Source organism: Anabrus simplex, chromosome 2 (assembly GCF_040414725.1).
Source record: "Anabrus simplex isolate iqAnaSimp1 chromosome 2, ASM4041472v1, whole genome shotgun sequence".
NCBI classification, from domain to species: Eukaryota; Metazoa; Arthropoda; class Insecta; order Orthoptera; family Tettigoniidae; genus Anabrus; species Anabrus simplex.
Window position 1 is genome coordinate 1,196,715,854 of NC_090266.1, and position 13,990 is coordinate 1,196,729,843.

The 13,990-nt window shown below is 42.0% G+C and overlaps 1 protein-coding gene across 1 annotated transcript in view; it reads left to right on the top strand.

The window, feature by feature from the left end:
• Window positions 1-11,596: 11,596 nt before the first annotated feature.
• LOC136864788 (26S proteasome regulatory subunit 8) overlaps window positions 11,597-13,990 on the top strand; it is a 147,103-nt gene continuing 144,709 nt past the window's right edge. The window contains exon 1 of the mRNA XM_067142178.2: window positions 11,597-11,749. Within this exon, the coding sequence (XP_066998279.1) occupies window positions 11,729-11,749 (21 nt within the window). The 5' untranslated portion in view covers window positions 11,597-11,728. The remainder of the gene's footprint in view (window positions 11,750-13,990) is intronic.

Here is a 13,990-nt window from a genome sequence, read left to right on the forward strand (position 1 = left end):
GGTCAAAACGAACAGCTATCAGTGTAACGGATCTTCGATATAAGTCGAATACTTTCGATCGATTGACTAAATCAGGTCGGAAAAAAGGAAACAATTTTGAAATGCCGGTATCCATGAATGCGTGAATATGCGTTATAACTGGGTGTTCACGTGCTCATGTGCTCCTGAGAGCCCACCGAAACTGCATGCACCCATCTTGTTACATCGATTGACACATATAAATATAGGGTGTACCTGCAATTGTTTAGAAGTTTACATTTTAGCACTTTGATATCCGATAGCCTTGCCACATTTCAAATTATGTAGGCAGGTTCGAACTTAAGAAATTATTATCGCTAGCTGTAATAAGAATGTTATTACCCATTTTTCTGTGAATAAGTGGTGTTGGAAATTGAAAAGGGCACACAAACGAACTACAATGCTACAGATAGTCATTATGTCAATTTATCTATTGTTTCTCATTTTTTGTCAATAACACAACGCTGTCGTATTTTAATACATTAAAATACTATCTATATCAGCTTGTACTGAGAAGTTAACGTCAGAAATTCGAGATGTTAACCTACACCCGGTGTGCGCATCGCTGTTTCAAAAGTGATGATGGTAGATGATCTGTGAACAATACGTATATATATACCAGCGCGCGATCGAATCTAATGTCTCTTTTATCAAGTAGAACACTTTGCAACAATTTAGGCTTTTCTGAAGGTAAGCAGACACACATGTATGTAAAATAATATTTATTCATATTAAAAGTAATTGAATAATTACATTATATTTTTTATGATTTTTCTTTTTCAGAAAATCATCTACTACCGCCACAACGTTGATGTCTCTCTTCCCACCATCAAGAACACAGACTGTAGAGAATGAAGGCGAGTCTCCGCAAAAGACAACCGATGAAGTATTGCCACCAACGAGCTAGAATAACATAGAGGGGCTGTATACCTGACATCAGCGCTCCCTGCTTGAAGCAAGTTGATAAGGGGCAGCCATGTTAACGGTTGTCAAAGCAAAGCGAATTGGCGCGAGAGCATATGTTGAGGTGACAGGGAGATCATGCATGCCAATTTAATTCCCTAAGTTTTAAGAAGTGAAAAGATAGATTCTCGCTTTCAAGAATGCCAGCCGTAAGCTCAGCGTATGGTTGTATTAATCGGAGTAATAAAAGCAAGGATATATCGTACTTTAAGTAAGTATTACTGAATTATAGCCGAGATTCCTTTTTGTAATTTCTGTTTGTAATTAAATCAATTTTATTGTTTGCTTGGCGAAAGTACGGATAGCCACGGTAATTATTTGTCGAATTTTGTTTCAGATTTCGTTTAAAAGGAATTAACTGAACAATGCGTTGTGAGGGCAGAAAGAGATAAATGGTATCCCACTCAATTCAGTTGCTTATGCTCTGTACATTTCCAGCCCTATTTAATTTTCATTCACATTTACAAATAAAGGAAATGGAACGCCCACCACCAAGAAAACGTAACCACAAAAAATCACTTATTTCGTTCAAACGTACACGAAGTATGATAAATACAGCATTTTACTGCATTTTTTGAAATGTATACAGCCTTTATTGTAGATGTCTGTTGCCTTGGTTTTTAAAACTATGCCACACTTCATAAAGGACAACTTTCAAGCTACTAATCCCAGTATGATACGGTAATGGGAGAAACATGATATCCCCCTATATTATAATAAATAATTACACTAAACGATTATTGTGGTAAAGTATTCATGGGCCGCCTCTGTGGTGCACTGGTTAGCGTGAGCAGCTGTCAACCGTGGAAGCCCGAGTTCGATTCCCAGCTCCGGCACGAAATTTGAAAAGGGGCACGAGGGCTGTAACGGGATTCTATCAGCCTGGGGAAGTCAACTGAGTAGAAGTGGGTTCGACTCCTACCTCAGCCATCCTCGAAGTGATTTTCCGTGGTTTCCCACTTCTCCTCCAGGCAAATGCCGGGATGGTACCTAACTTAAGGCCACGGCCGCTTCCTTCTCCCCCCCCACAATGCCCCTGTTCAGCATAGCAGGTGCAGCCCTCCCCCACAGTTGTACCCCCGACCCAATGTCTCACGCTCCAGAACACTGTCCTTGAATTGGTAGAGGTGGGATCCGTCGCTGAGTCCGTGGGAAAAACCAACTCGTGAGGGTAAACAGATTAAGAAAGGAACACAGTACTCACGAGGATGCAATAATTTTAAAAATATGAACAGAATGAGGTTGTAACCTATTGTAGGTCCCTATGATTTTAAGGTTTCCTGTCATAAATATTTATGTCCATCGTTTTTATTCTAATTTACGCTTAATCACTACAGCCAAGCAGGGTAACGCTCTTGTTCCGATTTCGAGGCCTATTCGTATCTCACTGTGCGATGGTTTCGAACTACCCTACAATCAACTGATTGTGATGTTGGCCTCGTGTCGCAATATGATGAAGTGGCGGTATTCGCTTTCATGCTTCAAGCTTTCGGCAACGGACTTTAATTCTCCCCCAGCGATTCTAAAATGCGCATTTTCTACACTTTTCGTCATTTAAAGGCCATGCCCCCTTGCTTGTGTGACAACAGGAAATATGGCGGACGTTCGTTCTATTAGGTTCACCCAGGCAGCCCTTTCGCCTCTCTATGTTATTCTAGCTCGTTGATTGCCACTTACAACACCACCGCGATCACCGTTAGTTCCGAAACGAACCGCTATCATCAATTCTCACAAAACGCCCAGGATTTATTGGACGACTGGTCGAACGATGGTGTGTTTGCTACAGAAGAGATTCCGTGCTTGGAAGGGGCAAAAGGACTCCTCCATCTCCTCCTCACCGCGCCCTCCTCCTCATTCACCTGACAAAAGGGCTTTTTCTCCTCCTCCTCACGGCACCTTCCTTCTCCTCGTCACCGCGTCCTCAGCTTGCCTTAAAACTATGGTCCTCTGAGGTGAGGCCTATCCATGATAGTGTCAATATGGTGTCGATAAGAGGAGATAACCATAAAACTAGGATCCTCTGAGGTTAGCTCTCTCCAGGATGGTATCGGAGAAGGGGTATTCGGCAAGATGTTGTCAAGAAAGGCAGCTAGCCTTAAAACTAGGGTCCTTCGAGGTTACGTCTCTCTAAGGTGCTGTCGGGGAGGGGAATGTCGAGAAGTGCAACTAGCCTTAAAACTAGAGTCTCTGAGGTTAGGCCCCTCTTAGGTGATGTCGGGAAGGGGCCATGTCAAGAACGGCAGCTAGCCTTAAAGCAATGATCCTCTGAGGTTAGCCCCCTCTAAGATGGTGTCTGGAAGGGGCATGAGGAGAAGGACAGCTACCCATAAAACTAAAGTCCTCTGAGGTTAGGACCCTCCAAGATAGCGTCAATATGCTGTCGATAAGAGGAGATAACCGTAAAACTAGGATCCTCTGCGGTTAGCTCCTCGAAGATGGTATCGGAGAAGAGGTATGCTGCAAGATGGTGTCAAGAAGGGCAGCTAGCCTTAAAACCAGAGTTCTCCGAGGTTAGGCCCTCCAATATAATGTCGCGAAGGGAAATAACGAGAAGGGACTCTAGCCTTAATATTAGAGTCCTCTGAGTTTAGGACCCTCCGAAATAGTGTCGGGAAAGAGTATCCGGCAAGATGGGCTGCTAATCTTAAAACCGTGTTCCTTAGACCCTTCTAGGATGGTGTCGAGGAGGGCAGCTAGCCTTAAAGCTAGGGTCCTTAGGCCCCTTTAAGATGGTGTCGGGAAAGGACATGTCGAGAATGGATGCTAGCCTTAAAATTTGGGTCCTTAGGCCCCAAGGGGAATGAAGAGAAGGACAGCCAGCCTTAAAACTATGGTCCTTAGGCCCCTAGGCCGTCTTGGGTTAAACTAGGACCCTGTGAGTTTACGCCCCTCCAAGGGGAGATGGCGTTGGGAAGGGCATCTAGCCGGTAGGCCCCCATTCGACGTGGCTAAGTCCCGTCAAGATAACAGAAGTGAGGTTAGAGTCGTTCAAAATTCCGCGCCACAAAAAAGCGCGTGATTAGGACCTGTCAAAATGGCAGCAGTCAGGTTACCACGTCCTCTTTTTCAAATTTCCATCCCGTCATAATGGCAGCTGTGAGCTTAGGGTCCACCCCCAACACAAGCACGTCGTTAGGACCTGTCAAGAGTCAGATTAGCCGTGTGCATTAATTCAAAATCCGCGCTAAAACAATTGCATGTTGTTACGATCTGTGAAGATGACAGCAGTGAGTTTAGGGTCGTACAAAATTCCTCTCAAAACAAGTGCACCAGGTTAGGACCTGTGAAGATGGCAGCAGTGAGATTAGCCATCCGCACTTATCCAAAATCAGTGCCAAACAATTGCACGAGATTAGGACTTGTCAAGATGACAGCAGTGAGGTTAGTCATTCAAATTCCGTGCCAAAACACCAGCCCGTGGTCAAAAGTGAGGTTAGGACCCGTCAAGATGACAGCTGTCGCGCGCTCGTGGTCTTGTTTGTAAACAATATCACGTGCCCGTGACGTCACGGTCAAGTGGCCGTGACGTCATGGAATCAATAACCTTGGTGGGGTCAATGACCTCGGATGGTGACTCAGCGCAAACATTGCTGACAAGGTGTTTTAAAACCCGCCTAGCACAACTACTTACGTGTCCCCTTTTTCAAAGCTAGATATATATTCGGAGGTATTTGGCTGGTTGGAATCTCATTATGAAATCCACGATAGTAATATAATAATTGCCGGAGATTTTAACATACCATCAATATGTAACGACAAAACAGACCTAAATTAAAATAGACAAACACAGGAGCTTAGGAATTTCATGAACGTATACAATTTGGCTTCGTGTAACTCTGTTCGAAATTGTTATAAAATAACTTTGGATTTAGTGTTAATTAGACGGTCGGTAAAAAATGTAGCATGCATAAAGAGCGATGATCTCATACTGTCTGAGGGCGCTCACCACCCCTGCCCTGGAAATAGATCTCCAGGTCACTTCAGATCGTAGAGAAGGCTATGGAGTCTTCCAAACAGCTTAAAATTTCAGGAGAACTGGCTTCAAACGTCTGTACATTGAGCTAGGAAGTATAAATTGAAGAGCATTTCACGAATGCACTGTTTTCAATAATGCAGCAGACTGCTTTTACCCGAACGTGTACTCCGCAATAAACGTATCGGTTTCTCGAACATGCAAGGCAAAGTATAAGAAGTATCCGGTTTGGTTTACGGATGACATAATGAAAACAATAAAAGAAAAAAATACTTCAGAAAACGAATGCACACTTCAGAATATTGCAATGAACAGTTTATTATATTAAGTTCGGAAGTAAATTTGGTGATAAGATCAGCTTATGAAAGGTATATATTGTCAGTAGAACAAGATATATCAGGTAATTAAAAAAAATATTTTTGGGCTTATGTTGAAAGTAAACGTCAAATAATGGTAATTGCAATGCATTGAAATACGGAGATAAAATATTAGATGACGATCAGTATATAGCAGAAGGATTTGCAAATTTCTTCTGTTCTGTATATGCTTCAAGCACGGCGCAATATCTTTGTCCAAACAATTCATGTGTTAATATATACTGTTTAAATATCAGCGCTATAAACGTAAAAGAGGTTGAAGTGGCGATGAAGGAACTTAAAGCTAAGTCATCCGCTGGGCCACATCAAATTTCACCTTATGTAATTAAAGGTTGCATGGAGCATCTTAAGTACCCCTTCTCTTTAGTTACGGTACAATTTAATTTTCAAAACGTCGAAATTTCCATCCTTATGGAAAGTGTCGAGGGTGTGCCCAATACTTAAATCAGGAGACCCCACGCTGATTAATAACTACAGGCCGGTGTCCATATTGTCAGCAGTAACCAACATTTTTAATTTGTACTATATCCTAGAATATCGAATCACATAAGAACTTTAATATCAGAAAAGAGCATGGATTTCTTTCGAAACGATCTACAGTTACAAATTTGGTTAATTTCACGCAGTTGGTATCCACACATCTTGAGAGTGACGATCAGGTGGATGCAACGAGCTAGAATAACATAGAGGGGCTGTATACCTGACATTAGCGCTCCCTGCTTGAAGCAAGTTGATAAGGGGCAGCCATGTTAACGGTTGTCAAAAAAAAAAGCGAATTGGCGCGAGAGCATATGTTGAGGTGACAGGGAGATTATGCATGCCAATTTGATTCCCTGCTTTAAGAAGTGAAAACATAGATTCTCGCTTTCAAGAATGCCAGCCGTAAGCTCAGCGTATGGTTGTACTAATCGGAGTAATAAAACCAAGGATATATCGTACTTTAAGTAAGTATTACTGAATTATAGTCGAGATTCCTTTTTGTAATTTCTGTTTGTAATTCAATCCATTTTATTGTTTACTTAGCGAAAGTACGGATAGCCACGGTAATTATTTGTCGAATTTTGTTTCAGATTTCGTTTAAAGAACAAGGAATTAACCGAACAATGCGTTATGAGGGCGAAAAGAGATAAGTGGTATCCCACTCAGTTTAGTTGCTTATGCTCTGTACATTTCCAGCCCTATTTAATTTTCATTCACATTTACAAATAAAGGAAATGGAGCGCCCACCACCAAGAAAACGTAACCACAAAAATCACTTATTTCATTCAAACGTACACCAAGTATGATAAATACAGCATTTTACTGCTATTTTTGAAATGTATACAGCTTTTACTGTAGATGTCCGTTGCCTTGGTTTTTAAAACTATGCCACACTTCATAATAGACAACTTTCAAGCTTACCTTTCAGCTAGTAATCCCAGTATGATATGGTAATGGGAGAAACATGATATACCCCCTATATTATAATAAATAATTACACTAAACGATTATTGTGGTAAAGTATTCATGGGCCGCCTCTGTGGTGCACTGGTTAGCGTGAGCAGCTGCCACCCCTGGAAGCCCGGGTTCGATTCCCAGCTCCGCCACGAAATTTGAAAAGTAGCACGAGGGCTGTAACGGTATTCTATCAGCCTGGGGAGGTCAACTGAGTAGAAGTGGGTTCGACTCCCACCTCAGCCATCCTCGAAGTGATTTTCTGTGGTTTCCCACTTCTCCTCCAGGCAAATGCCGGGATGGTACCTAACTTAAGGCCACGGCTGCTTCCTTCTCCCCCCCCCACAAGGCCACTGTTCAGCATAATAGGTGCAGTCCTCCCTCACAGTTGTATCCCCCGACCCAATGTCTCATGCTCCAGAACACTGTCCTTGAGGTGGTAGAGGTGGGATCCGTCGCTGAGTCCGTGGGAAAAACCAACCCGGGAGGGTAAACAGATTAAGAAAGGAACACAGTACTCATGAGGATGCAATAATTTTAAAAATATGAACAGAATGAGGTTGTAACCTATTGTAGGTCCCTATGACTTTAAGGCTTCCTGTCATAAATATTTATGTCCACCGTTTTTATTCTAATTTACGCTTAATCACTACAGCCAAGCAGGGTAACGCTCTTGTTCCGATTTCGAGGCCTATACGTATGTCACTTTGCGATGATTTCGAACTATCCTACAATCAACTGATTGTGATGTTGGCCTCGTGTCGCAATATGATGAAGTGGCGGTATTCGCTTTCATGCTTCAAGCTTTCGGCAACGGTCTTTAATTCTCCCCCAGCGATTCTAAAATGCGCATTTTCTACACTTTTCGTCATTTAAAGGCCATGCCCCCTTGCTTGTGTGACCACAGGAAACATGGCGGGCGTTCGTTCTATTAGATTCACCCAGGCAGCGCTTCCGCCTCTCTATGTTATTCTAGCTCGTTGGGTGGATGTCATATTTATGGATTGTGAGAAAGCTTTCGACAAAATTAATCATGATATACTTTTTATAAATTAAATAATTTAGGGTTCTCTCATTCTTTGTTATGTTTCTTCTCTTCCTACCTGAGTGGAAGGAAACAATAGGTGCCGTATAGAAGATTTAATTCTAAAGAATACGTGGTAAAATGAGGAATAATTCAAGGGTCTAATCTTGGACCGTTATTATTTCTCGCATTTATAAATGATCTACCTGATTGAGTGATTTATGCTGATTGCCTACTATATGCTGATGACTTCAAAGTATTCAAAGCCATTTCAACATTCAGCGACAATGAACATCTCCAATTAGACCTGTATAACACAACAGACTGTGCAACGGAAAATAAATTATATCTAAACATTCCAAAATATGTGTCCATATCGGTCACCCGTAACAAAACACCCTCCCTTTGCACTTACAAGTTAGGGTGCGTTGACCTGAGAGCCGTAAAAGAATGGAAAGACCTAGGAGTATTATTTGACCGGGAGCTGATCTTCACACCTCAGGTACAGAAAGTGGTCACTGAAGCATGTAGAACTTTAGGATTTATGATAAGAAATGTGAAACTTTTTAAAACATAAAGACGTGTATTAAGTTGTACAACACCTTGGTCAGGCCAAACTGGAATACGAGAGCGTGGTTTGGAGCCCTAGGTGCAAAATGCATGTGTGTCAACTTGAAAGGGAGCAAAAGACATACTTGACATATTTACATTTTAAAAGAACATTACAATAAATTTAGAAATGGGGAGTTTAGAAGATCGAAGGCAGAAAGATACGGTGAAGTTCATATATAAAATAATAAATTCTCTAATTGATAATCCTGAGTTCCTTTCCCTCCTGAATTTCTAGTGCCACGCCCAAATTCAAGATTTCATTTAACATTTTCAAATAATAAAGCTAGAATATCTGGCCATCAAAATTCACCACTTTACAGACTATGCAGTATTAATAACATTGCATCTCGGTAAAATAATGCTCTTTATTTCAGTATAAACATAAGAATATTTTAAAAAGAATTCCTGGCAGCAAGAAAGGCCATGTAATTGATCCCACAGTCAGAACGCAGCATCACACCGGCCAGCCTTCATATCCCCGTTAATGTCACAATAAGCAATGTATTGTTCTTTGATATTTTTTTTTGTTTCTCCAAATGTTAATGCTGTAGACTGTATAATGTGTTATTGTTATTAATTGTGATACTTATATTTATGTACTTAAATTTTGTTCTTATGGCAATTCAGAGTGTCTAAAAATTCGTTCAGTTTTCCTGTAAAAAGGATTACATTAAATATAGTTTAGAATAGATTTAATTTCGGCTAGGTAATATTAAGTAATCATTATTTGTACGTTCTCTGTGTATAACAAAGAAAGCTGCTGTAATTGTGTATTAAAATCCTGTAGCAAGAATAAATTAAATTAAATCTCTAGTTGAAATTACAATTTTAATTGAACTTCTTCCTACTATTGGCTTTACGTCGCACCGACACAGATAGGTCTTATGGTGACGATGATACAGGAAAGGGCTAGGCGTGGATAGGAAGCGGCAGTGGCCTTAATTAAGGTACAGCCCAGCATCTGCCTGGTGTGAAAATGGGAAACCACGGGAAACCGTCTTCACGCCTGCCGACAGTGGGATTCGAAACCACCATCTTACGAGTGCAAGTTCACAGCTGCGCGCCGCTAGCCCCACGGCCAGCTCGCCCGGTACAATATAATAAAAATACGGCATTATTATACAATTAAAGTTATTTAGTATTTGAATGCACACTAAGAAACTAACAGACACTAAAGAGACTGCCAGACTGACGAATGCGGGCGGCAAGCGGATGAATCATGCCTTAGTGTTCATGACCTTGAAGAAAAAAACATATACACCTACTACCCTTCCTCACAGCACATGCAAAATCTTCACTACTTGCAGTGCTATACATATCTGTTAGCCGCGACGAACGGCATTTTATGCGTATTTCCGCCAATAATTATGTTAATAATTAAGGAAAATAAAGGAAATAATTAGCAGATAAGACAACAAGGCTTGTACAAATAGTTTTTTTTTTATAATTCCCAGTTCCAGCTGGCTAAAGTGGAATATAAGTGTAATGTTTACTCCACAAAGTGTGTGTGTGGGGGGCGGGGACTGCCGCTCCTCGTCCAGCCCCTAATCGTGGCTACTGTTTGTAAACACGCCAAAGATGGAGAAAATGAAATTTAATAAATTATTAATTTATACACGTGAAGACTTTCCACTCCATAAAAGAGTTGTTTGTATGAAACAAAAACTAATACTGTTAGGAGCTTCGGCTGCATTCCGACCAGGTTGTCCAGATTAAAATGATGTCTGTGTATTCGGCGCTGCTGAACACACTAGCCATTGCCGACATGCAGGCATAAATATAGTGCTGCTATACCATACACCGGCCTAGAACTATGCGGTGGAAAATGAAGTTTACTAATGCAACAAGGGGTTGCATTAGTTCGGTAGCGCTGAGTAACTTGCTGCGAGCAACTGTCCGGTTTTTATCTCTTCGTATTTTAACGTAAACTTCCCCCTGGCAGTAGTGCCCCTGTGAAAATCTGTTGGTAGACATCCCATTCATCATTTGTGCATGCGGGACGTTTATAAGTAGAAATTACGGCGTTCGCGAGCCGCTTGGTATATTTTGTTCTCTACCTTTATCGTTAAGGTTGCCGTTCTTGGAGAGTTCGATGAGAAGTCCTCCACTGAATCTAATAAGCTGGTATGGGCCAGGAATCCTATTCCAAAATGCGGGACATTCTTCATCACTCTTTTTCCTTGAGGTCCTTTGTAAAGGTGTTATCCTCCAGATTCAAGTCGGTCGTGATCTGTGTTCCGAAATTCCTGACGGGTTGTTATTAGAATCCTGTGTTGATTCATTACATCTGTTAAGTGTTTCAACTTTTCAATGTTCATTATCATGTTTATGTTTAATGTTGCAAAGAAAGAGAATTTCGCTGGTTTTTTACTGAATTTAAGTCTGTGTCTGTAGTTTGTGCCGGCCCCGTGGTGTAGGGGTAGCTTGCCTGCCTTTCACCCGGAGGCCCCGGGTTCGATTCCCGTCCAGGTCAGGGATTTTTACCTGGACCTGTGGGCTGGTTCGAGGTCCACTCAGCCTACGTGATTAGAATTGAGGAGCTATCTGACGGTGAGATAGCGGCCCCGGTCTAGAACGCCAAGAATAACGGCCGAGAGGATTCGTCGTGCTGACCACACGACACCTCGTAATCTGCAGGCCTTCGGGCTGAGCAGCGGTCGGTTGGTAGGCCAAGGCCCTTCAATGGCTGTAGTGCCATGGGGTTTGGGGTTTGGTCTGTAGTTTGTCCGTTGGGCTTTCTGGTGCCCCGACTCGCCATGATATTCGAAGTGACTCCCCACCGTATCTGAGTGGTGTCTTTTCTTGGGCTTATGATGTTGTAAGTCCAAGCCGGTGGATTCTTTCATTTGAAGACTCTTCATGTTTGGTTGATGTTCTGATCTTTGATTAATGTTCTGACTGTGGTCACGGTTTACAATCCCAGTTGTGATCTGGAAAGATGATTACTGAAATATGTTGTGATAATGAATGAAAATGTGGAGTGTGTTCGGTCCCCGTGAGCTATTTTGTTTCGCTTAAGTCCGCCGGTAATCCGGTGACCACACTATCCGCCACCTGGGACCGCCACGCGTCGGAGTATCACCTCTCCACCTGCTATGACAGCGTAGTACGTCCATGGCACGTATATGCTATAGTATATTTGTTTTATATTCGGTGATATGTGGTAATTTTCTTGTTTTGGAGTTTTGTAGATAAGTTTTGCAACGAGTTGGCTATCCTGGGTGCAGGTGTATCAAGTCACAAATTTCGATCGACTAAAGTGTTGGTGTTTGGTTTGTTGTTTAATTTTACTGAATAGCTTGTATTGTTCAGAAATACGCATTTAAGATGACCCACACAAGTATAGAAGTAAGTAAATTACATTCCAATTATATCTGGATATTGTTTATTATTATGCTTTCCTCGAGGTAACTTTCGTTCAGAAGTGCTGATTAATGTTTTGGTAGGGTTATGTTATGGAGCTGTTGAATGATGATGGCTCATAGTCAGAAAGGTAAAACTTGTTTGCAAATTATAAAGCTTAAATATATTCATTCTTACACTTGTATGGTCATTGCCATCACTTCTGGCTTTGTGGAATGCGTTAGATTCGCAATTAAATAGCTTTAAAAATGTCTGTCTACCCCCTTATTTTCCTCACGCTTAGCCAGTGTGCAAGGGGTTGCATTAGTTCGGTAGCGCTGAGTAACTTGCTGCGAGCAACTGTCCGGTTTTTATCTCTTCGTATTCTAACGTAAACTTCCCCCTGGCAGTAGTGCCCCTGTGACAATCTGTTGGTAGACATCCCATTCATCATTTGTGCATGCGGGACGTTTATAAGTAGAAATTACGGCGTTCGCGAGCCGCTTGGTATATTTTGTTCTCTACCTTTATCGTTAAGGTTGCCGTTCTTGATTGGTTCCGGCTAGTGACACGACCTTTGGGCTTGGGGAAAGCAAAGGGGGTCCGAGGGCCTGGAATATATAATAAATGGTGAAATCGCTAATGTTATCACACGAAGAAAGAAATAAATAGAGACCAGCAGACCAATAACCATCAGAGGTAATGGTCCCATGGCTATGACCACAAAAAGACCTGTCTGCCAGCTTGATCGTATATTAATTTATATTTTTGTCAGTTATACGTTCCACACCACCGGGGGAGTTGGCTGTGCGGTTAGGGGCGCGCAGCTGTGAGCTTACATCTGGCAGACTGTTGGGTCGAACCCCACAGTCGGCAGCCCTGAAGATAGTTTTTCTGTGGCTTCCCATTTGCACACTAGGCAAATGCCGGGGCTGTACCTTAATTAAGGCCACGGCCTTAAAGCAATTTCAAAAACGAAAATGAAAAATCCACACCAGAAGATACAACTGACGGAGCGATTCGGCTGTGCGGTTACGGTCGTATAACTGTGAACTTGCTTTCGGGAGATGGTGGGTTCGAAACCCACTGTCGGCAGCCCTGAAGATGATCTTCTGTGGTTTCTTATTTTCACACCAGGCAAATACTGGGGCTGTACCGTAATTAAGGCCACGGCCGCTTTCTTCCCACTCTTAGCCCTTCTCTATCCCTTTCCTATCCCATCATCGCCGTAAAGCAAATTGAACATAAAGAAGGTACATGTAGTAATGATGTTCATAGGTTTCACTAATGAAGACAGGTGTACATAACTAGGATGTGATAACTGAGTGACATCATCCCTTGTTTCTCATCAAGTCAACTGCTGTTCCGGTTTCGGCCAATGAACATAGGATTTTTTGAACTAAAGGTCGCGCCTCATTGCGTTCGTGTTCGACGTAAGACTGGAGGTCCCATGGCTATGACCACAAAAACACCTGTCTGCCAGCTTGATCATATATTAATTTATATTTTTATCAACGTCACAAGTTGATTTCAAGTATCCGAGTTTGGAAAGGTGTGGGCTTAACGTAAAATTAAGTGTGAACAATAATCGCATAGTTTTTTACATGTTGTCGCTGAGTTGAAGGCGGTGGTCCCTGCTGCCGGTATATTAGTGACTAAACCATTGTTCTGGATTGATTGGTTCCGGCTAGTGACACGACCTTTGGGCTTGGGGAAAGCAATGGGGGTCCGAGGGCCTGCAATATATAATAAATGGTGAAATCGCTAATGTTATCACACGAAGAAAGAAACAAACACAGACCAGCAGACCAATAACCATCAGAGGTAATGAATAAACAATAGACACAAGGGACCTAACACTGTAATGTTCCTTACATGCAAGTGGTGAATACTGGTGCTAATGGCGATCAGCATTTACGGAAGTTTTGCCAATGTGAAAAATGCTAGTTATGATAATATCACTCCAAACCGTCGATTTACGTTCATAGCTTACCCTGTACTGCTGATGCTGTGGTCTCCATCTAGTAGTTCCCTGCCTGGTTGGTTCAGGTTCTGTTTCCTGCTCTGCCACAAATTTGAAAATGGTATGAGCTTTGGGAATGGGATGCACTCAACTTCATAAAATTAACTGTGAAGAGAAACTTTTAGTCATCCTAGGAGTGGTTTTTGTGGTTTTCAGGTGAATGTTAGGAATGCAAGTGAATGTAGATAAATGGTAATTTCCTTTCAAATCTCAGATCCAGATAC